Source organism: Genypterus blacodes, unplaced genomic scaffold (genome assembly GCF_046128005.1).
Source record: "Genypterus blacodes isolate CSIRO-AG114 ecotype Tasmania unplaced genomic scaffold, CSIRO-AGI_Gbla_v1 ptg000027l_1, whole genome shotgun sequence".
Classification (NCBI taxonomy): domain Eukaryota; kingdom Metazoa; phylum Chordata; class Actinopteri; order Ophidiiformes; family Ophidiidae; genus Genypterus; species Genypterus blacodes.
The window spans coordinates 2,140,274-2,159,889 of NW_027466840.1; the positions used below are offsets into that span (position 1 = coordinate 2,140,274).

The 19,616-nt window shown below is 40.3% G+C and overlaps 2 protein-coding genes across 3 annotated transcripts; one reads left to right on the plus strand and one right to left on the minus strand.

The window, feature by feature from the left end:
- Positions 1-481: 481 nt before the first annotated feature.
- Positions 482-9,249, minus strand: LOC142993071 (uncharacterized). Of its 2 annotated transcripts, XM_076143692.1 has the most exons (9): positions 9,073-9,249; positions 8,110-8,255; positions 7,402-7,740; positions 7,057-7,166; positions 3,630-4,074; positions 2,901-3,239; positions 2,543-2,668; positions 2,145-2,245; positions 482-1,143 (listed from the first exon to the last, which is right to left on the minus strand). In XM_076143692.1, the coding sequence occupies exons 5-9, from the start codon at positions 3,712-3,714 to the stop codon at positions 1,078-1,080; spliced, it is 717 nt and encodes a 238-aa protein (XP_075999807.1). In that variant the 5' UTR covers positions 3,715-4,074; positions 7,057-7,166; positions 7,402-7,740; positions 8,110-8,255; positions 9,073-9,249; the 3' UTR covers positions 482-1,077. The 2 variants fall into 2 exon arrangements, with proteins under 2 accessions (XP_075999807.1, XP_075999809.1); XM_076143694.1 differs by lacking the exons at positions 7,057-7,166; positions 7,402-7,740; positions 8,110-8,255 and having other exon boundaries at positions 3,630-3,933.
- Positions 9,250-9,543: 294 nt separating this feature from the next.
- LOC142993106 (equilibrative nucleoside transporter 2-like) lies at positions 9,544-19,278 on the plus strand. Its single transcript, XM_076143737.1, has 13 exons — positions 9,544-9,732; positions 12,307-12,364; positions 12,577-12,658; positions 13,266-13,411; positions 13,602-13,741; positions 13,825-13,959; positions 14,067-14,164; positions 14,294-14,363; positions 14,788-14,969; positions 15,075-15,177; positions 15,342-15,427; positions 15,955-16,154; positions 16,840-19,278. Exons 2-13 carry the CDS (start codon positions 12,333-12,335, stop codon positions 16,949-16,951), a joined length of 1,386 nt encoding a protein of 461 aa, XP_075999852.1. The 5' UTR covers positions 9,544-9,732; positions 12,307-12,332; the 3' UTR covers positions 16,952-19,278.
- Positions 19,279-19,616: the final 338 nt, after the last annotated feature.

The window sequence follows — 19,616 nt, forward strand, 5'->3', positions numbered from 1 at the left end:
ACAATGGGGGAGGACAACTTCTTACCGCGCACTCAGATCAAATTCACCACTTTTTGCTGCCATACCAGATCTTATTTCTGTGTGGGATGTATTCTGAGTGTCTCGTTTACTTATTTCACTCATTTCATCGATAGAATTCTACTGAGAGTTAAATACAGATACGGTTAGAGTAGATAACACACATTAAGGTGCAAGGCTGGACTGACGTACACACACACTGGCCTGCTAACATAGACTGACTGTGTGTGTGTGTGTTTAATATTGATACAGATTTGTGATACAGTTGCGGCTGAAAATATTAACAGCCTTGCACATTTTTATAAAACCTGACTTCTCGTGAAAATAACTTTAATATTTGAATCATAAATATTCTATAACTAGTCGTTGACCCTCTACACTTGAGGCTCCACACATGCGTGAATGTAAAATTGCCTTAATCCTGAACAGACTAATTAACTAAGCTATTTTAGTCAAGACAATACAGTGTGGAAGAATTTTATTGAATGAAATGTTTTTTTCCTGGCTGTTGAAGTGATCTTTTGTAACATTTTCTTGACTTCTTGAAACAGGAATCACATCCCCATTCGAAAGCTTCACAAGCAACACAACATGTAGATTGTAGATTAGATCAAAGGACAGAAGTTGTAGCTTCAACATGTATACACATTTCACAATCTTTTCCAAAATACTTAAAGACAATGTCAGTAAAAATCTGTGGCAAGAGTTCTCACGGTATTTTGACAGATGCCCTTTATCTGGTTTGCGTACAACTTCGACCGTCACAGACGCTGTTTCCATTTCCTGTTTTAATGCAGCCTATAAACCACAGTTTCCACCCAGCATGTCCTTGTTAGGACCTGAAGTAAATGTATCTTTCTCTTGGTAGCAACCAATGTTCACTAGTTTAAACTTTATACAACTTTGTACAAACAAACACATCATGTCCTCACTGGAATCAATCCAGACTGCAAAACAGATCAACTCAGAACACAAGCACACTCTGATAACTACAGTCATTTACAAAACATATGAAGAAGAAAATCTTCCAGAGATGAAACGATTCCACTGAGAAGATCATCATCCGCTTTTTTCTGTCTCCACTCGCTCGAAGTAATCGACGGATTCATAAACTGGCACTTGGCACTGTGAACAACAGAGAACAATGTGTTACAATAAACTCACCTCTAGCTCATCTTATACTCAATCATGTCGAGTAGACCGTATATGTATGTACGTGTCAAATAATAGCTTTAATGTTTGTCCTGTTCAAAGTGAGTACCATCAAATGTAAAACAGAGCGTTTGTGAGCATAATTTGTCTGTAACAGGATGCTGGGATGATGTTGAAACACTGGTTGTTTGTTTTGCTGTAAATCTATTGGGTTGCCTTCATATTTCACTCCGAGTACTAATTCTTGCTACTTCAAGTTAAGAGTGAGAACACGTCTAAGTTGCACTGTGATCAGGACAAACGTTGTTTCTCTATGCACTCCATAATGTGACAATACCGCCTCAACTGACTCTTCACGTGTACTCCTATGTCCATGATGTTGAACCTAAACTTGATATGATAGTTAACATTTATTTACTCAGCAGATATTTTGAAGTGCATAAGAGGTGAAAATTAAGTAAGGAATAGACAAATTTGAATGGATTTGAACTTGTTAGTCCAAACACAATTTCATAACTAACTTACAGTCTCACTTCCTGTTTGGCAACTTAGCCGTAAAACTTCTTACAATGTTATGGGCGTCCAATTTTGAATACAGAAAATCTATTTGATAACTTTTGGACCTTTTATGTGTGGCTTGGTCTGGAGTTAATATACGTTTTTCCAAAATTAGACCACCTTTGCAGGATTTTTCATTATAATTCAAAATAGCCATCATGTAGAAGTCAACAGCAAAAGCATCATTTGATCTCAGCATGATGAATGGAATCATTCCAAAGATGATTTTAGGTCTCTTGAAGAAGAGTTATGAGCACTTTTACGATTGAACACATTTGCAACTTGTTTAAAATCACGTGAAGGAATTTGGAGAAGACTTCACAACCAAAAACACAACCATAATAAGCATCACATCATGTTTTTCTTTACTTTGCTGCTGTTACTGTGGACATCACATCCAACTCAATTGGACTCACCCACTGAGTAGAGCCTCTGGAGGAGCTGCTGCTGTGTTTGTCCATGTCCATCTCCTCAGAGTCCACATGGGGAATCTCATAGATCACCCTGGCTGCTTGCACTGGGCAAAAAGATGTCATATAGTTATCCATGTTAAGGCTTCCTGTACTATCTGAGAGTTGTGCAATATAACTCGAGTTTCTAAGTTACTTTGTTAGAACTACTCAAAGTAATTAAGAGTTGACTGATCAGAGAAATTGTGTGTCCAACTCCTAGCAAACTCAAGCCACTCCACTGTTTAATTATCCTTTATTATATCATATTATTTGATAAAACTCTTGTGTTATGAGTTTATGATCTGCAGGCTTTAGGGAAGCTTCAGCAATGCCGATTGTGATGTTTGGATTGTTCTCCGTACCTTGTTTCATTCGTAGAGCGCGTAGGACAATGATGACGATGATGGTGATAAGCATCAGGGGAATCAATACAGCCAGAGAAACTATAACGGGAATCGATGAATTCCTAGGATCTTCCACTCCATCCTCTGCAGAAATAAGAACAATGAAAATGTTTCCAAAATTGTGATGTAACTAAGTTTTTCATATTAATCCAATCAACAACAATCAGATACAATCTCATACCAGATAACAAGCTAGAGATTTTTGGAAAGTTTATGTTGACATAAACTTTCCAAAATTGTCTCAGGTGCTTAAAACCGTCAAACCTGGCACATCGGCTCACACACTGAACATCAGGTTGTTGGTGTTGTCACTCACCATCCCTTGGCGTCTCGCTGGTCGTAACTGTGATACCAGTACCAGTTCCGAGGCCCTGGGTGAGAAATGGAATCTCCGTGATGATGTGACAGATGTATCTCCCTGCATCTTTTGTTGTGATATTTGAAAAGATTAAAGTTGTACAGTTAAATAATTTGGCTTGCTCTGTTAGATTTGTCTTAAAGAGGATGCTCTGATTCATCATCATCTTGTTCCAGTTCACTTTGACTCGTAAAGTGGCCTCAGACCAGCAGCAGAGCAGCTCAACCCTCTCTCCCTCCATGATGGTAACATTTGGAGGAGACTGGGTCACAACAAATGTGGCTGCAGATGAAACACCTGAAAAGAAACACACATAAATAAATAAACTATAGGTCAACATTTTCATTGTACAGAATCCATCATTTCCATGGCAATCTGCCAAACATGTTGCAGCGATCACAAAAGGACTGCGACAACGATGGTCGGCATCAAAATGGCTCAAAATACAGAGATAAAAACTTCACACACACACTTTCCATTTCTTTATGAGATGAAAGAAAATGAAAGAGGTTCTCTGAAAATGATATTTACTGTATCAGCTCAAAATAGGTCATCAGTAATTCTATATAATGTGATAATAATGTAATTTTATATATTGATTTTTCATTTGGCATTTCAATTCAATGGCATTCAACAATCTTTCTTTCTTATTTTTTTTCTTTATTATTATAATTTTATTGTACTTACTCCGGGATGAGATAGTATACAGAGAGGAGAGGAGCAGATTGCATAGTAGAAGCTTCATCTTGTCACATTGATCACTCACGGACATCTGCCACTCATCTCTTTACTGCTGTAGGCTCCTCCCACCACACCCGTGCAACAAACATCCTTTTTGTCACTTTCATTGTACTTTTTTTGGAAGGGAAGTGTGAAATGTTTGGTCCTCCCCTCTTGCGATGCGCACACAGTAGCTCCATTCTATGTAATAGAAAGCAGATAGTCAGAGAACGGTTTGTGTGTGTCCATATTTGTGATGCTACAGCAAAGGCTGAGAAGGTACAACCATAAATCAAGAATCACACAGTAAGGGGGTTGTGATAAGTTCTAGGTTTTAGGGTAGTGTCCTCCATAAACATGTGCCCTTGTTCTGTACAGGATGTGGTCTTTTGCATTGTTGTGGACTGTCAACCTGTGGTTGAGAGAAATACGTTTTAGTTGTATATCATTCACTGTTGTAGTTCATTCCCTTTTACTATTTTCTTTCTTCTCACCATATTTAAAATGCATTTGGTTTTATCTTCGTATGCCAATATCTGCTTTGGTATTGAATTTGTAAAAACTTTGATTCATCCAAACCTCCATGAATTCATTCCAAGATACTGCTGTGCAAAATGCAAGATTATGAGGTTCCCAATATTGTGGCTAACTTGTTTTTAGGTTTGAGGTGCACTCTTTGATGCAGCTGCCTGTCTGTCTGTCTGTCTGCCTGTCTGTCTTTCTGTCTGATGCCCTAGGTACTGCTTTGGAAGCAGTTTGACTGATGCCCGAGCAAATGATCTCAAATCAGTTAGACACTCAACATTAATTGATTTTAAAACCAATTTAACTATCAAAGACATGACGGTTCATACCAATGTCTTGCACTAGTTCTGTCTCCTTCTTCAAGTATCTATGTGATGAAATATTATCCCTAACAATTGAGGCAGGGCAGGTTATAAAGGTGTTACACAGGAGATCTGAAACAGTATTCATTCTTTCTTGCTCGATCATTGTGGAACTGTCAGAAGTATATTTGTATTCATTTGCATGTGCTTAGTGTAAATGTTGTAGTGCAGAATAGAAAACAATCTATAGGTGACGTCATTTTGGATAAAAGCGTCTGCTAAATGACAAACTTCATGATTAACTTTGTCCCTTTCGTCTGGCTTCCTCTTAACAGTGTTTGTGTACGACTAAATGAAACAGCATGAACTTAAAATCCAACTTCTGCTGCCATCTACTGGTTGAAATTCTCACCTTGTTCTGTCACAAGTTCCTGATTTCCATGCTGACTTGTTAATTGAATGTATTATTTACAATACGTGAGCCCTGACACAACTAAATAAAAGGAAATTATTGTTATAATAATTGAATTGAAGTAATTCCAAATGTTATCGTAAATTGTCAAGTCAGGTTTTTGACAGGCCTACTTGAATGTGGGATTATGATCGTGTTGCATTTTAATGCTGATTGTTTCTTAATGCTCCAGTATACTAGTACTGATCACTCAACAAGAGACTGACTTAAACATGTTTTCTTTCTTAAATTGAATGCAGTATAAGCCATAGAATACAAATACTGAATAAAAGTAATGTTAAGGCTGACTTTTCTCTTTGCTTATTTATTTGCTTAGTCATCCTTCCTTATGTTATGTCTTTTGTAACCATGCTGCAATCCTCCTAACTGAAAACTGGAAGTTCCATTCTTTTCAATGTGAGAACAATGGACAACTTCCTACCGCAGACTCAGATTGATTGCACCGTCAAAAGATCAAATTCACAACTTTTTGCTGCCAAACCAGATCTCATTTCTGTGTGGGATGTATTCTGAGTGTCTCGTTCACTCGTTTCATTCATTTCATCGATAGAATTCTACTGAGAGTTAACTTCAGATACAGTTAGAGTAGATTACACACATTTAGGTGCAAAGCTAGACTGATGTACACACAGGCCTGCTTACATAGTCTGACTGTATAGACGTGTCAATCCCTTCACACATACACACACACACACACAAATGCAGAAATTCTGTTCTGCTTCGGTGTGTGTGTGTGTGTGTGTGTGTAGAATATTGATACAGATTTGTGATACAGTTGGGTAGCAGCAAAAATATTAGCAACCTTGCACATTTTTATAAAACCTCACTATTTTTTTGAAAATAATTTTAATATTCTAATCATAAATATTCCCATTTAGTCGTTGACTCTGTTCAGGCTCCACACATGTGTAAACGTGAAAATGGCCTTAATCTTGAATAGACTAATTAACTAGGCTGTCTTATTCATGACAATACAGTGTGAAAGATCAGGAACAACACAACATGTAGATTAGATCAAAGGTCAGAATGTGTAAATGTGTGAGGGCTAATTAAAAAAATGAAATCAAAGTTTTATCGGTGCATGAACATTATCTTCACATTATTTATAGCTGCAACATGTGTACACATTTCACAATCTTTTCCAAAATACTTAAAAAGACAACGTCAGTAAACATTTGAGGCACAAGCCCTCACTGTATTCTGACAGATGCCCTTAATCTGGTTTGCGTACAACTTCGACCGTCACAGACGCTGTTTCCATTTCCTGTCTTAATGCAGCAGCCCCTCCAAACCACAGTTTCCAGCCATCATGTCCCTTTTAGGACCTGAGGTCAATGTATCTTTGCCTTGGTATCAATACTTCTCACGAATGTTCACTAGTTTAATCTTTATACAACTTTGTACAAATAAACACACCATGTCCTCACTGGAATCAATCCAGACTGCAAAATAGATCAACTCAAAGCATATGCACACTCTAATAACCCAAGTCTTATTATTTACAAATATAACATTTGAAAGAAGAAAATCTCCCATAGATGAAACGATTCCACTGAGAAGATCCTCATCTGCTTTTTTCTGTCTCCACTCGCTCGAAGTAAACGACAGATTCATAAACTGGCACTTGGCACCGTGAACAACAGAGAACAATGTGTTACAATAAAATCAAGTCGAGTAGACTGTATATGTACAAATAACAGCTTTAATGTTTGTCCTGTTCAAAGTGAGTACTATCAAATGTAAAACAGAGCGGTTATGAGCACTCAGCACAATTTGTCTGCAAAAGGATGTTGGGATGATGTTGAAACACTGGTACTACATTGCTGTAAATCTATTGGGTTGCCTTCATATTTCACTCCCAGTACCAATTCTTGCTAGTGCAATAGTTAGGAGAAGTTAAGAGTGAGAACACGTCTAAGTTGCACTGTGATCAGGACAAACTTTGTTTCTCTATGCACACGATAATGTGACAATACCACCTTAAGTAACACTGGTTAATTATCATTTATTATATTTTATTATTGGATCAAATTGATCTGCAGGCTCTATGAAGCTTCAGTGATGCTCATTGTGATGTTTGTATTGTTCTTCGTACCTTGCTCCATTCATTGAGGACAATGATGACGATGAGGGTGATAAGTAGCTTGGGAATCAATACAGCCATAACGGGAATCGATGAATTCCGAAGATGTTCCGCTTCATCCTCTGCAAAAATAAAAATCAATGAAAATTTTTCCAAAATTGTGATGTAACTATGTTTTTCTTATTAATCCAAACAACAACAATCAGATACAATCTCATACCAGATAACAAGCTACTCAACATAAAGTGATCAAATTCCAAATCATCCAATTCCAAAAATGTCTGAGGTGCTTAAAACCGTCAAACCTGGCGCCTCGGTTCATACACTGTACATCAGGTTGTTGGTGTTGTCACTCACCATCCCTTGGCGTCTCGCTGGTCGTAACTGTGATACCAGTACCAGTTCCGAGGCCCTCGGTGAGAAATGGAATCTCCTTGATGATGTGACAGATGTATCTCCCTGCATCTTTTGTTGTGATATTTGAAAAGATTAAAGTTGTACAGTTAAATAATTTGGCTTGCTCTGTTAGATTTGTCTTAAAGAGGATGCTCTGATTCATCATCATCTTGTTCCAGTTCACTTTGACTCGTAAAGTGGCCTCAGACCAGCAGCAGAGCAGCTCAACCCTCTCTCCCTCCATGATGGTAACATTTGGAGGAGACTGGGTCACAACAAATGTGGCTGCAGATGAAACACCTGAAAAGAAACACACATAAATAAATAAATTACAGGTCAATATTTCCATAGCAATCTGCCAAACATGTTGCAGCGATCACAAAATGATTGCAACAACGATGGTCGGCATCAAAATGGCTCAAAATAAAGATAAAAAACTTCACAATACACATTTCCATTTCTTTACGAGATCAAAGAAAATTAAAGATTAAAGTTTTCTGCAAATGATATTTACTGTATCAGCTCAAAATAGGTCAACAGTAATTCTATATAATGTTATAATAATGTAATTCTATATATCGATTTGAATGTGTTTATCTTCAAAATAATATATTAACATGAATCTTTATTTATTATTTATCTTTTTTATCATTATTTTATTGTACTTACTCCGGGATGAGATAGTATACAGAGAGGAGAGGAGCAGATTGCATAGTAGAAGCTTCATCTTGTCACATTGATCACTCACGGACATCTGCCACTCATCTCTTCACTTCACTTTTTTTTGCAGAGAAGGTTGAAGTGTGAAGTGTGTACTGTGAGGTGTGAAGTGAATGGTTTGTGTGTGTCCTTATTTGTGATGCTAGGCACTTCAGCAAAGACTGAAAAGGTACAACCATGAATCAAAAATCAAACACTAAGGGGGGGTTTAATAAGTTCTAAGTTTTAAGGTACTGTCCTCCATAAACATGTGCCGTTGTTCTGTACAGGATGTGGTCTTGTGCACTGTTGTGGACTGTCATACGTCATGTAACAAGATTAAGTTTGACAGGTTTTAGTTGTAGATCATTCACTCTTGTAGTTAGTTCCCTTTTAGTATTTTCTTTCTTCTCACCATATTTAAAATGCATTTGGTTTAATCTACGTATGCAAAGATCTGCTTTGGTATTGGATTTGTAAAAACTTAGATTCATCCAAACCTCCATGAATTCATTCCATGATACTGCTGTGCAATATGCAAGATTATGAGGTTCCCAATATTGTTGCTAACTTGTTTTAATGTTTGAGGTGCACTCTTTGATTCAGCTGTCTGTCTGTCTGTCTGCCTGCCTGCCTGCCTGCCTGCCTGTCTGTCTGTCTGTCTTTCTGTCTGTCTGATGCCCCAGGTACTGCTTTGGAAGCAGTTTGACTGATGATCTCCTTCCTCATCTAAGTATCTTTATGATAGAAAACAATCTATTGGTGATCATGGTCATTATGGATAAAAGCGTCTGCAATATGACGATTGATGAATGATGATTGACTTTGTCACTTTCGTCTGGCTTCCTTTTAACAGTGTTTGAATACTACTAAATGAAACAGCGTGAACTAAAAATCCAACTTCTGCTGCAATCTACTGGTTGAAATTCTTACCTTGCTGTTCCGTCACAAATTCCTGATTTCCATGCTGACTTGTTAATTGGATGTATTATTTACAATATTTGAGCCCTGACACAACTAAATAAAAAGGAAATTATTGTTACTATATTTTTTGTTGATTTCACTCGTGTTTGACGTGTATTATTAGAACGCATTGATGGGTGTAGTGACGGATATTGCGGTCTTAAGTACCTCTGTCAGAATGAGGGTTGGAGTGCATTAGGCAACCTGTGCTCTGCCTGCCTAAATTGTATTTGTCAAAATTGATCATACACTATAAAACTTTAAAAAAATGTCCTCATTCTTATTCAGCATAGACGACTGGTAAGGAATTAGGCCGACTGGAGGATGAACGAGGAGAGTAAAATCTACTGTTTTGTTTGATTGTGACATGGCATTCGAAGGGGAAGCGCCTACTACGGTCTTTTCCCGCCAAGGGAAGCAGATTCTACGGGGTAACAAAATGTGACAGCACACCGGGTATTTTTTTTCACGTTCACGTAAACGCCAGTAGTTTGGCAGATATTAATGACGATAGGCGCTTCAAACCATGCTAACGTCTCTCGACCATTAGCATATTAGAATTGCTTGGATTAATGCTGGACACACTATGAAAATACAACAGCTCAACCGCTGAACGAACAGCTTTCTAAGGTGAGTGTATGTCCTCCGCTCCTCCGTAACGTTAGTCAACACTAACATGATAACACGGTAGCATAGGCCGTGTTGGGATTCCTTCCTAATCTAACCTGTCAGCGTGCGGAGTTTATGGCGGTTATCTTTGTCTGGAGGAAGAGAACAAAATCTCCGTCACCGACCCGGTGATGAAACGACAGCGCGCCTCTTTCTTAATCGCTTGGTATTGAAGTTTATAGTTAATAGAGCTTTAAACTTTATTTACAGACCTACAAATGTCTGTTTTAGTTCATTAATTCGGTGATGTACAGTAGTCCGTTTTCAGTTTACATTGCGCCCCCCAGAGGGCAGGTCAGGTGTAATGTTAGCTGTATTTTAACAACATTTGTCATGATTAATTTTCACTGACATTGGTAACATGGTGCTTTGTCACGTTAATCTTCAGAGCAGTCTTATCATGTGCCTCAATGGTGTTAAGATGTGCCAGGCAACATGGCGCCTGCCACCTGATGATGATGAACACATGGTGTGTATGACTCAGGCCGGACTAGTGATTGGCCTCATAATCTCACCTCCTGTTGAAACACTGCGCTATCCAGGGTTTAGCCTGTTCCTCATCCTCTTCATTAGCTGCACTGGGCAGAACCTCATCACTATCTTCTGTGATTATTGCTGCATCTCTCTATGAAGTGAAGATGGCCCATGCACGGTACTGCAAGGTTTCCTGTTTGAGTCGGTGTCAACATTGCATATCCTGCCTGAAAGCCCTTCTTTGTGTGAGGAAATGTTTTATTTTCTAGGTGAGAAGTGGAGGGGGAAAAAAGACTGACAGCGAGATGAGGTCAAGCCTTCATGTTTGTTTAGCAGCTGTCCACTCCACACACACTCAGCTGAATGCATTCATACAGTCGGGATACATCAACACAACCATGAAACCATCCAGGCTTATTGGTTATGGATGAATGGTAGTCATGGCAATAATGTTTCTGTCTTCTGAGGCAAGGAAGGAAGGAAATCACTTGGGGCAATTTTTGCACCCATTGACCAAAATGATGCTGTTTTTAAAAGCCTTGGGAGTACAAAAATGGATGTTTTAAGATCTCTCTTTGGGGCAAAACGGTGTAGTTCGGGTTGAAAAATGGCTTTGAAAGGCAAATTACCGTATGTTCTATATCAATTTATCAGCTCAATAGTCAGTTATTGTTTTCACCTATGGTTAAAAGAACATTTTAAGTAGTGGATTAGTTCAGGCTATTAAGTTGTGGACTTACAAAGAACGTATTGACTCTGGTAGCAGTTTGGTTCCAAATGCCTCAGACTTTAAGCCGCGACCTTAAGAAAAGGGCTCGGGGTGCAGTCAATGCTTCAGTGTTTCCTTCTTACAAACATCATGTGTTTGACCATCTGTCCTGTTTCCCCAAGAACCAAACTAAATCCACTCACTTTCAACTCAAAAAAGACAACAATATTTGGTGCTACACTGCTATTTTGTTACAACCAAACCAATAATGTAAAAAATAAGACATTAAATTGTGAGCTTTGATGCGTTTTCACTCGGCTCTCTTTATATTTTAATATATTGAAATACATACATATATATAAGGATAAATACCGTGTATGAAGCTCGGGGGGGGGGGGGGGGGGGGATGGGAGGAGAAGAACATGTATCAATAAAGGGTCAGGGGTGATAGTCGCACCTTCAAAGTACCTTCACACCTGTTTCACACATGTTTCTCTGTTCCCCTTTGAGAAGTTTAAAGTAGGTCACGCAAAAAACCCCTATGTCTAAAACAAGCCTTCATGCCAAACAAGCTGAACAGCCTCTTAAACAAGCAGACCTCGCCCGCGCTCACCAATGCTAGTGGCTTGCTTGTTCGTTATCAGGCGACAAGGAAAGTCAACACCCTGATGTAGTTTAAAGTTAATACTGAGAGTGACGGAGTGTGTTCTGGCCTCACGCTGCTGAATCCTGTGAGTCTCAGTGGATCCCTGAGAGACGAGCCTCCATAAATCCTGACCCATTTCCACAGATTTGAGAGTCAAATGTTTTTGTTTCCATTCAACGTCACAGTCAACATCAATGGTCGGCTCACTCAGTTTGTTTCCAAATACATGGAGCATGAGAGGACACAGAGATTGTGTGTGTGTGGTGCGTGTTCCCTGCCTCTACTGGTTGCAGAGGTAGACCAGTAGCCTCTAGCCAGCGAGCCAGGCTCTTTGTCGAAGGCTCTGGCAACACTGGGGCTCAGCTTTCATTCACACATAAAGGAGAAAAAACACATTTAGCTATTGTTTCATTAAAGTTTCTGTCATTTCAGCACTTAGGCATGGGTAGAAACTGGAGTGAAGGGCCCAAAGGGTGCTTAGCTGGAGTTATTTTAATAGCTGAAACTTGGATTTTTTGTTGTAGATGTTCTGTGCCGCTCTCTGGAAGTGGTGACACGTCTAGTTGAAGCACCGGGCTGAAGGGGTTTTTGTTCCGGGATGTAAATGACTCCTGCATGTGCACACACGTAGGGCATGTTGGCAGAGCAACGTAACGCGCTCTGTGATTTGTTGCTGACGTTTCCTTTTCTCCTGTTTCCTTCTTAGTGTCACGAGAGCCACCACAAGTCACAATGAAGGGACGGACAGACAACCCCCAGGACCGGTGAGCATCTGACGCAAGCAGAAACACACACTTTCCCGCTTCTCATTCTCAGATGTTTTAGTAACATTTAGAGGCGGGGGTTGAATTGCTCATTTCAGTGCTTATGTTTTCAGAATGCCTTTACTTGGTGCTTTTTAACTAGAGCAAACTTGAGAGCAAAGTTTCAGGCACTGAGCTCTAAGCAGCATCTCCTTCTCTTCCCTTCTCCTCAGCGGCTGCTTGGTGGGAATAAGTTTCTTCATTCTTGGCTTGGGGACGCTGTTGCCATGGAACTTCTTCATGACTGCATCATTGGTAAACAACGTGAATTTGTTTGAAACAATGTAGAATGTGACACACGTGCAAAACTACAGCACTACTCCAAAAGGCAACACAACTCCTCCTGCATTTACATTCACTACATTACTGTTTTTGTGTTGTATGTTTTTATTGGAGCAAGCATTTGACATTATAGTGCACGTAGAGTTATGGGACATTTTTTTGGAGATTGTTTTTGATACAGAAAGAGGTAGAAGAGAGAGAGAGACAGAGAAGAGGAAGGTTGTATAATTATTGTTATTAGCCCCCGAGGCAAAATAGGCAATATGAGGTAGAACCAGCAGGAAGCCACGGCCGCTGAAGGTTGTGAGAGCGCGGCACAGTAGAGTGGACGCAGAGTTCGGCAAGACATCGGTGATGTTGATGCGATGATCTTATAGGTACAGTTTTTACAGGATGATGTCAGCAGTGTAGGTAGCTACAGATTGCAACATAGGCTGTGGTGAAGAGAAGGAAGGGAGAAGGGAGGGAGAGAGACAAACAAAGAGAAAATGTCCCACCTAACATCCTCCTCCATCATTTGACCAGTTAGGTGTTTGGTGTTTGATCGTCTCTCTCTTTGTTTTGGACTCTGGGTTTGTAGTATTTCCAAGGCCGCCTGAACACAACAGAATGGAGCAACGGCACCGTCGTGATCCAGAAAGAGTATTACTTCAACAACTGGATGACCCTGCTGTCCCAGCTGCCCCTGCTGCTCTTCACCCTGCTCAACTCCTTCCTCTACCAGAGGTCAGGGAACGCCGTTTTAGAGGAAGTCATTTACCTTGGGGCTGCTTATACACCTGATTAGAGGGCCAAGTCTCATCCATGGCAATCAGACCTGATTCAGATGAGAGGTTATCCAGGTGTAAATGAAAGTGTGTCCATATTGTGAGTTTGAAGCTGTTACATCACTGTTTGTTGACTGACTGTGTTTCAGGATATCGGAGACTCTGCGCATTGCGGGCAGTCTGGTGTTCATCCTGCTGCTCTTCATCTTCACGGCAGTCCTGGTTAAAGTGCCCATGGAGCAAGAGCAGTTCTTCTCTGTTACCATGGCTACTATTTGGTTCATAAACTGTGAGTTGGAGCGACTGTACGGAAGGACGGGGTGCGAGTGCGTGTGTTGGTTGGTTGCTTTAAACGGAGACGTCTCCCCGCAGCGTTTGGCGCGGTGGTTCAGGGCAGCCTGTTTGGATTGGTGGGTCAGCTTCCTCAGAGGTACAGCGCCATCTTCATGAGCGGCCAGGGCCTCGCCGGGACCTTTGCCGCCATCGCCATGCTGCTCGCCATAGCCAGTGAGTCACACACACACACACGAGCATCTGTCACAGGGCACCCATTTGCCTCGTAACTTTATGTTGAACATGTCGAATACTACACATTGTGTGTGTGTGTGTGTCAGGTGAGGCAGACTCTGAGACGGCAGCGTTGGGATACTTCATCACGCCGTGTGTCGGGACTCTGATCACACTCTTCAGCTACTTGCTCCTGCCTCGCCTGGTCAGTCTGCTGCACATGCACACTACCCACAATCCTCCATGCCCGTCTCTTCGCCATACCACAACTGCACAACACCGCAATTGTCGAGGTTTTGGAGGTTTTTGGACACTTTCACTTTGTTCCCTGCAGGAGTTTGCTCAGTTCTTCCTGAACAGAAGCAGCAACTATGAGCAAGGGACGGCCGACAAGCTGCTGAAAGGTGAGTTTTTACTTTAATTAATGTATACGTATGTCCATTATCATTACAAAGGGGGGGAAGAGATCTATGACATCTCATGTCCGTAGACATGGGACACTGCCAGTTACTTCCTTATTCCAGCCATTCGTCACTTCCTCCTGTGTCGGCCTCAGAACTTGATCAGTGAGCGTTGGCTTCATTTTTAAGTATCAGTCCTGAAATGTTTGCTCTATATTTCACTCTGTTCCACTGGTTTGACGTTTTTTCAGTAGTTCTTAACCTCACAGTCTGACTTAATCCAATCATTTTGATGCAACATTATCTTATTAAGTCATTTGGAGTCGTGGCAGTGTTCACACAATCACCCACTGTGGCTGCAGAGAGCGACTCAGGGAGGAGAAGATGTAAGAGAGTCATTGTTTTACTATTGCATGTGTAACTGCAGGGAGCAGCGCGGTGGAGAACGGGAAGGGGAACAGTCACGCCAATGGCGCTGCGTCGGGTGGAGAAGCCAGCGCGGGCGACCCGGCTGAGTCCAATGCAGACGGGACCAAGCAGGCCTTCCTGTCTCTGGAGGCGGCTGAGCAGGGACAACCCAAGGCCCTGGTCTGGGATGTCTTTAAAAAGGTAGAGATTGCTGATTTTTAAAAGATGGTCCTTCATTAGACATTGCTTTATCCACTCATCAAATGTCTGAACTCTTTGTGTTTTGTTTTGTTTTTTCATTTGAAGATCTGGGTGATGGCGTTCTGCGTGACATTCGTGTTCACAGTCACTCTGTCTGTCTTCCCTGCTGTCACCGTTGATGTTCAAACATCGTACCCAGGGAACTGGGGTACGTCCAACTTTCATTTCATCTAAGACTCAAACACAATTACTGTAATTATAATGATCCGTCTCCTTTGTTTAGAGCGGAGTTACCCTCCCCGTGTCAGAACTCGTTGTGTCTCTGGCTGCTTTTGAAACCTCTCTCTGTTTCTCCTGCTCTTCCTCCTCCAGAACGGTTCTTTGTGTCGGTCTGCTGCTTCCTGGTTTTCAACGTCAATGACTGGCTGGGCCGGACTGTCACCACCTGGATTCAGTGGGTGAGTGTCTTGCATAAATGGCAAAGGGCTAAAAGCCAAGGTCACGTGACGTTGCTGTACACATTCGTCTGCTGTGGGATGTGGGCTGTGTCTCATTTCAGGGGCACCACCCTTTGAGAACTGCACGTGCTGCACTTTACAGAGGGCAGAAGACTAGATCCAACTGAAAGTAAATGGGACAGCATGCAAACGATACCCGTGACCTCCTTTTAATGACGTTTGGTTGTGACCAAGACAACAAAGGTCTCAAGCAAAGATGTGGTCTGTTTACCAATTTCACATTGAAATCATTTCGAGTAAACCGAGTATCCTACATAATTTCAGATTGCGCTTAACTATCAAACTGCTTCTGATCAGGGGTTTGAAATCTGCCAGCAAGTGGAAAATCAGGGCCCAAATCATGTTGACTCATCTACATTTAAAGAGCTTTTCATTTACAATCAATTTCAACTTCATGCATCCGTTCCCCTCATTTTTCTCGACATGAAACCCTCTAAATGTCTCCGACCGTTTTCCTTCTCTCACAGCCTCGCAAGGAGTCCCGATTGTTCCCGATCTTGGTCGTGTCCAGGATCGTCTTCGTCCCTCTGCTGATGCTCTGTAACGTCCAGAAACGCTCTTACCTCCCCGTTTACTTCTCCCACGATTTGGTTTTCACCGTCATCATGTCGCTCTTCTCCCTGTCCAGCGGCTACTTTGTGTGCCTCTCCATGTCCTACGCACCACAGTGAGTGTCCATGGTCCTATGTACCGTACATGTTGGGAGTGGTATTCTTAATGTACACAGGGTCTGTTTGGATGCGTTCAATTCACATCTGACACTTCACAACTGCTGTAACGGTTTAGATTCACATCACCGTTTGATTTTCTTGAAAATAGTCAATGAATTTAATTAAATTCCTAAGCAAGTCCACTAAATAGATGGATTCAAGAGCACCACCTGCTCTCAGCTGTTTACCTGGAAATGAAGTCTACCTAGAAATGTCTACCTAGAAATGAGGGGTCGCTTAAACTTCTCTACAGCAAGTGTTGAATCTCTCAGATAACCTTCATAGTGTGCTGCTGTGTGTGAGATGGGGCCCGTTAAGGCTTCACGTTTTTGCAGTTTTCAATTTGTCCAGCAAGGGCCGACATTTCACCAACTATGTAGGCCTAAACGGCTACCACTTAAATGAAGTACATGCCACTTTAACCTTAACTAAGGCTCTTACTTGAATGTGTTACTTGTATTTACTTGTAGGTCTAAGATACTTTGTCCACCAAAAAACAAATTATGTACAAATACAATATCAATATGTCTGGTTTGTTCTACAATCAAGTGAATGTTGTAATTTGTAGTCAATGAGCCAGAATATGCAAACCTTTGTCAAATACTCGATGTACTCATACTTAACTCAACCTCTTCTCCTCAGACTGGTCGAGCCAAAGGACGCTGAGACTGCAGGGGCCCTGATGACCTTCTTCTTGGCCCTGGGTTTGTCCATAGGAGCGTCGCTGTCTTTCCCCCTCCGAGCTCTGGTTTAGTCTCAAACACACGCTGACTCCCCTTATAGTGTTGTACAACGTGTTGGGTACAGTTTGATGCTCAGAATAAAAACGAAAAATCCACAAAATATTGATTCCTCTTAGAAGTGATGTCATGTATTTGGATTGTAGCGATATTTCATGCAGTCTCTTGTGGTTCACACCATGATGTCATTGATGTTGATGTCACACCACAGGGAGAAGTTTTCTCAATTTATATAGGATGAATGATTACTTATCACTCCTAAGTGGTATCGATAATTTTGTCCGGCCCATTTTTTTTATTTTTATTATTATTTAAAATGATATTGTATAGAAAACATTGAAGCGTGTTCTATCAAATATGGAATGAAGAATGTTGATGCCAATGTAGTCAGTTTCATCTTATTTCAGGGAAAGTTTTTGTAGTTTTTTTTTAAAAAGGTAAACTGTAAATATGGATTAAAGCAGTTTTAGGGTATTAATCCTCAATTGATGGTAGTAAAGGGAAACTTATTTAAATACTTATATACTTATTTTTCTCCAAATAGGAAGAGTATAAGTTACTTTTCATGTTGAAATCAAACAAATTGATTTGGTCATTGTATTGTATCTGAAAGGAAAAAATGCCACCGATTTTGTTTTGGTACGTCTTACATCAAAGCATATTTGGTGGTGACTCTTCTCAATGTATTTTGTATTTACTAACTCGGCGAACAAAAGAAATACTGTCAATAGCTCTTAATTAATGCACAGCAACAGTATGAAGCAGGGCCGCCCTAGAAAGGTTACTGCTGCTCTCTAGTGGGCAGCGTGATTCAAACAATCAGTTAGAAGAACAAATATGCAGATACATGGACGTTCCTAATGTGAGATGAGGATGTCAATTTACAGAAAATAATCCTTGTGTCCTGTAGATGCTGTGTTTGAAATTTTGGTCATTTTGGGAAGTTGGACCAAAAATGTAATTTGCCCCAAACTGACGGATAACAATCCTCACCGACCAAATAGACTAAAGGCCAGAGTCTTTATAAACGGTTCTGTGGGACCTGATCAGACAGGAACATATTTACTGACATTGAAATTCTGTTTCCTCTGCACTTAACCGATGAGCAGAGTGAGAACAAACTCCATATAGAAAGACTGAAACGTAAATATGCATCTTCTGGTGTTAAACAGCAGAAAAATGGGAAATTAATTCGTATTTATGCACATGGGCCTAAACGGGCAAAGGTCTTTTGTCGTGTATGATTTATCGCCTTTGAAAAACGGGCTTCTATGTGGCCTTAGATTGTAGGTATGGCATGATACGTTTGCGAAAAGGGTTTTTCTCAATAGACTTGTTTTTTTGGCATGTCAGATGAAAAGTTGACGGTCTCCCAAGTCACTGGATGAGCGTGCAGGTGATCTTGCGCCAACAACAAAACTTTTCTGGCTCATTGTGGGATCTCACAGGCAGCATTCCAGCACAGCTGAATTGATTGCTGATATTCTCAGTCTTGTTAAATGCCCTTTAGCAGTAAACCTTGTCCGACGCAGATATTTACAGCCTGTAAGGTCATTTGCGCCATGCTTACCGGTTAGAGACAAATTAACAAGCGTTTGCAGTGGTTTGACTAATGAGTGTAATACTTCATGAATTTGCGGTTAGTTTGGTGAAACACAGCTTCTGTCCTGTGTGTAATGTCGCTGCTTGTCTATTCAGATGTGGAAATTTCAAAATGTCGTACAAAAATAATTAACAATTTCAAATGGCATATTATTTCTCTGAAACTCAAAAGTAGGGAACAAGTATTTGCCAAGCACATAATCATTCAATTGTCACATTTGTTTGTATACTCAAAATTTTTTGATTTCAGAATAAATGTAGATTTATTTATTCTGGGCGATGCAGTTTAGACAGATTGTTGTTTTTTTTAGATGTTTAAAGAGCCGTGCTTGTCTTTGTTCTGTAAGCTGTCTTTATACTTACTGTTTATTTTTCATTTTTCATTGAATGTAAAAGAAGAATGATTGGTTGTTTAAAGTGTCATAAAAGGAAAACTAAAAGGTGTTATGCAGGCTGCTTCACAATAAAGGAACCAAGGGCTGTTTGGAAAAAGAATGTGGGAGAAATCTGACAGTGAAGCGACGCTGCGTTCAGGAAGCACTTGGAGCTCATAACGTCTCTTGAAGAAACACAAAACATGAAAACGTTTCTTTCCTGTGTTATCTATTAAAAACCCAGCAGTCGTCAGTAATACCTGTTGTGGCTGTACAGGCAGGGGAGTGAGGGACTGTCTGAACTAAGCTACTGTAGACGTCATTCTTTAAAGAAGAAATAAATAAAGGAAAAGACAAACATCTGATATGCTCACAGAATGACACTTCTATTACTGTAAAGCCTGACCCATCAAATAATTGTCAGAAAATTCTAATTTTCAAAAATCAAAATACTTATTTACATCAGCATCGAACAAAAACTTCAGAAACTTGTGTTTGGTAGATTATTTCTCTGTTGTAACAATGCTTTTTTTGTATCATATGGGATTCGTCGGGCGTTTATGGGAAATCGGTGAACGAAATATTTTCTCTTTTTGAAACAAAAACATTATTTGGAACATATAAAATTATTTTGTTCAAATTTCTTTTTAAACGAGCCCTTAATACTGAATACCTAATTAATACCTGCAGTATGGGTTTGGAT

Coding starts and splice junctions, on each gene's coding strand:
- LOC142993106 (XM_076143737.1), top strand. CDS start 12,333: ATGAAGGGACGGACAGACAACCCCCAGGACCG. Junction 14,970..15,074: donor TCTGGGATGTCTTTAAAAAG/GTAGAGATTGCT, acceptor TTTCATTTGAAG/ATCTGGGTGATGGCGTTCTG. Junction 15,178..15,341: donor ATCGTACCCAGGGAACTGGG/GTACGTCCAACT, acceptor TTCCTCCTCCAG/AACGGTTCTTTGTGTCGGTC.
- LOC142993071 (XM_076143694.1), bottom strand. CDS start 3,714: ATGTCCGTGAGTGATCAATGTGACAAGATGAAGCTTCTACTATGCAAT. Junction 2,669..2,900: donor CAGCGAGACGCCAAGGGATG/GTGAGTGACAAC, acceptor TTATTTCTGCAG/AGGATGGAGTGGAAGATCCT. Junction 2,246..2,542: donor CGCTCTACGAATGAAACAAG/GTACGGAGAACA, acceptor CTTTTTGCCCAG/TGCAAGCAGCCAGGGTGATC.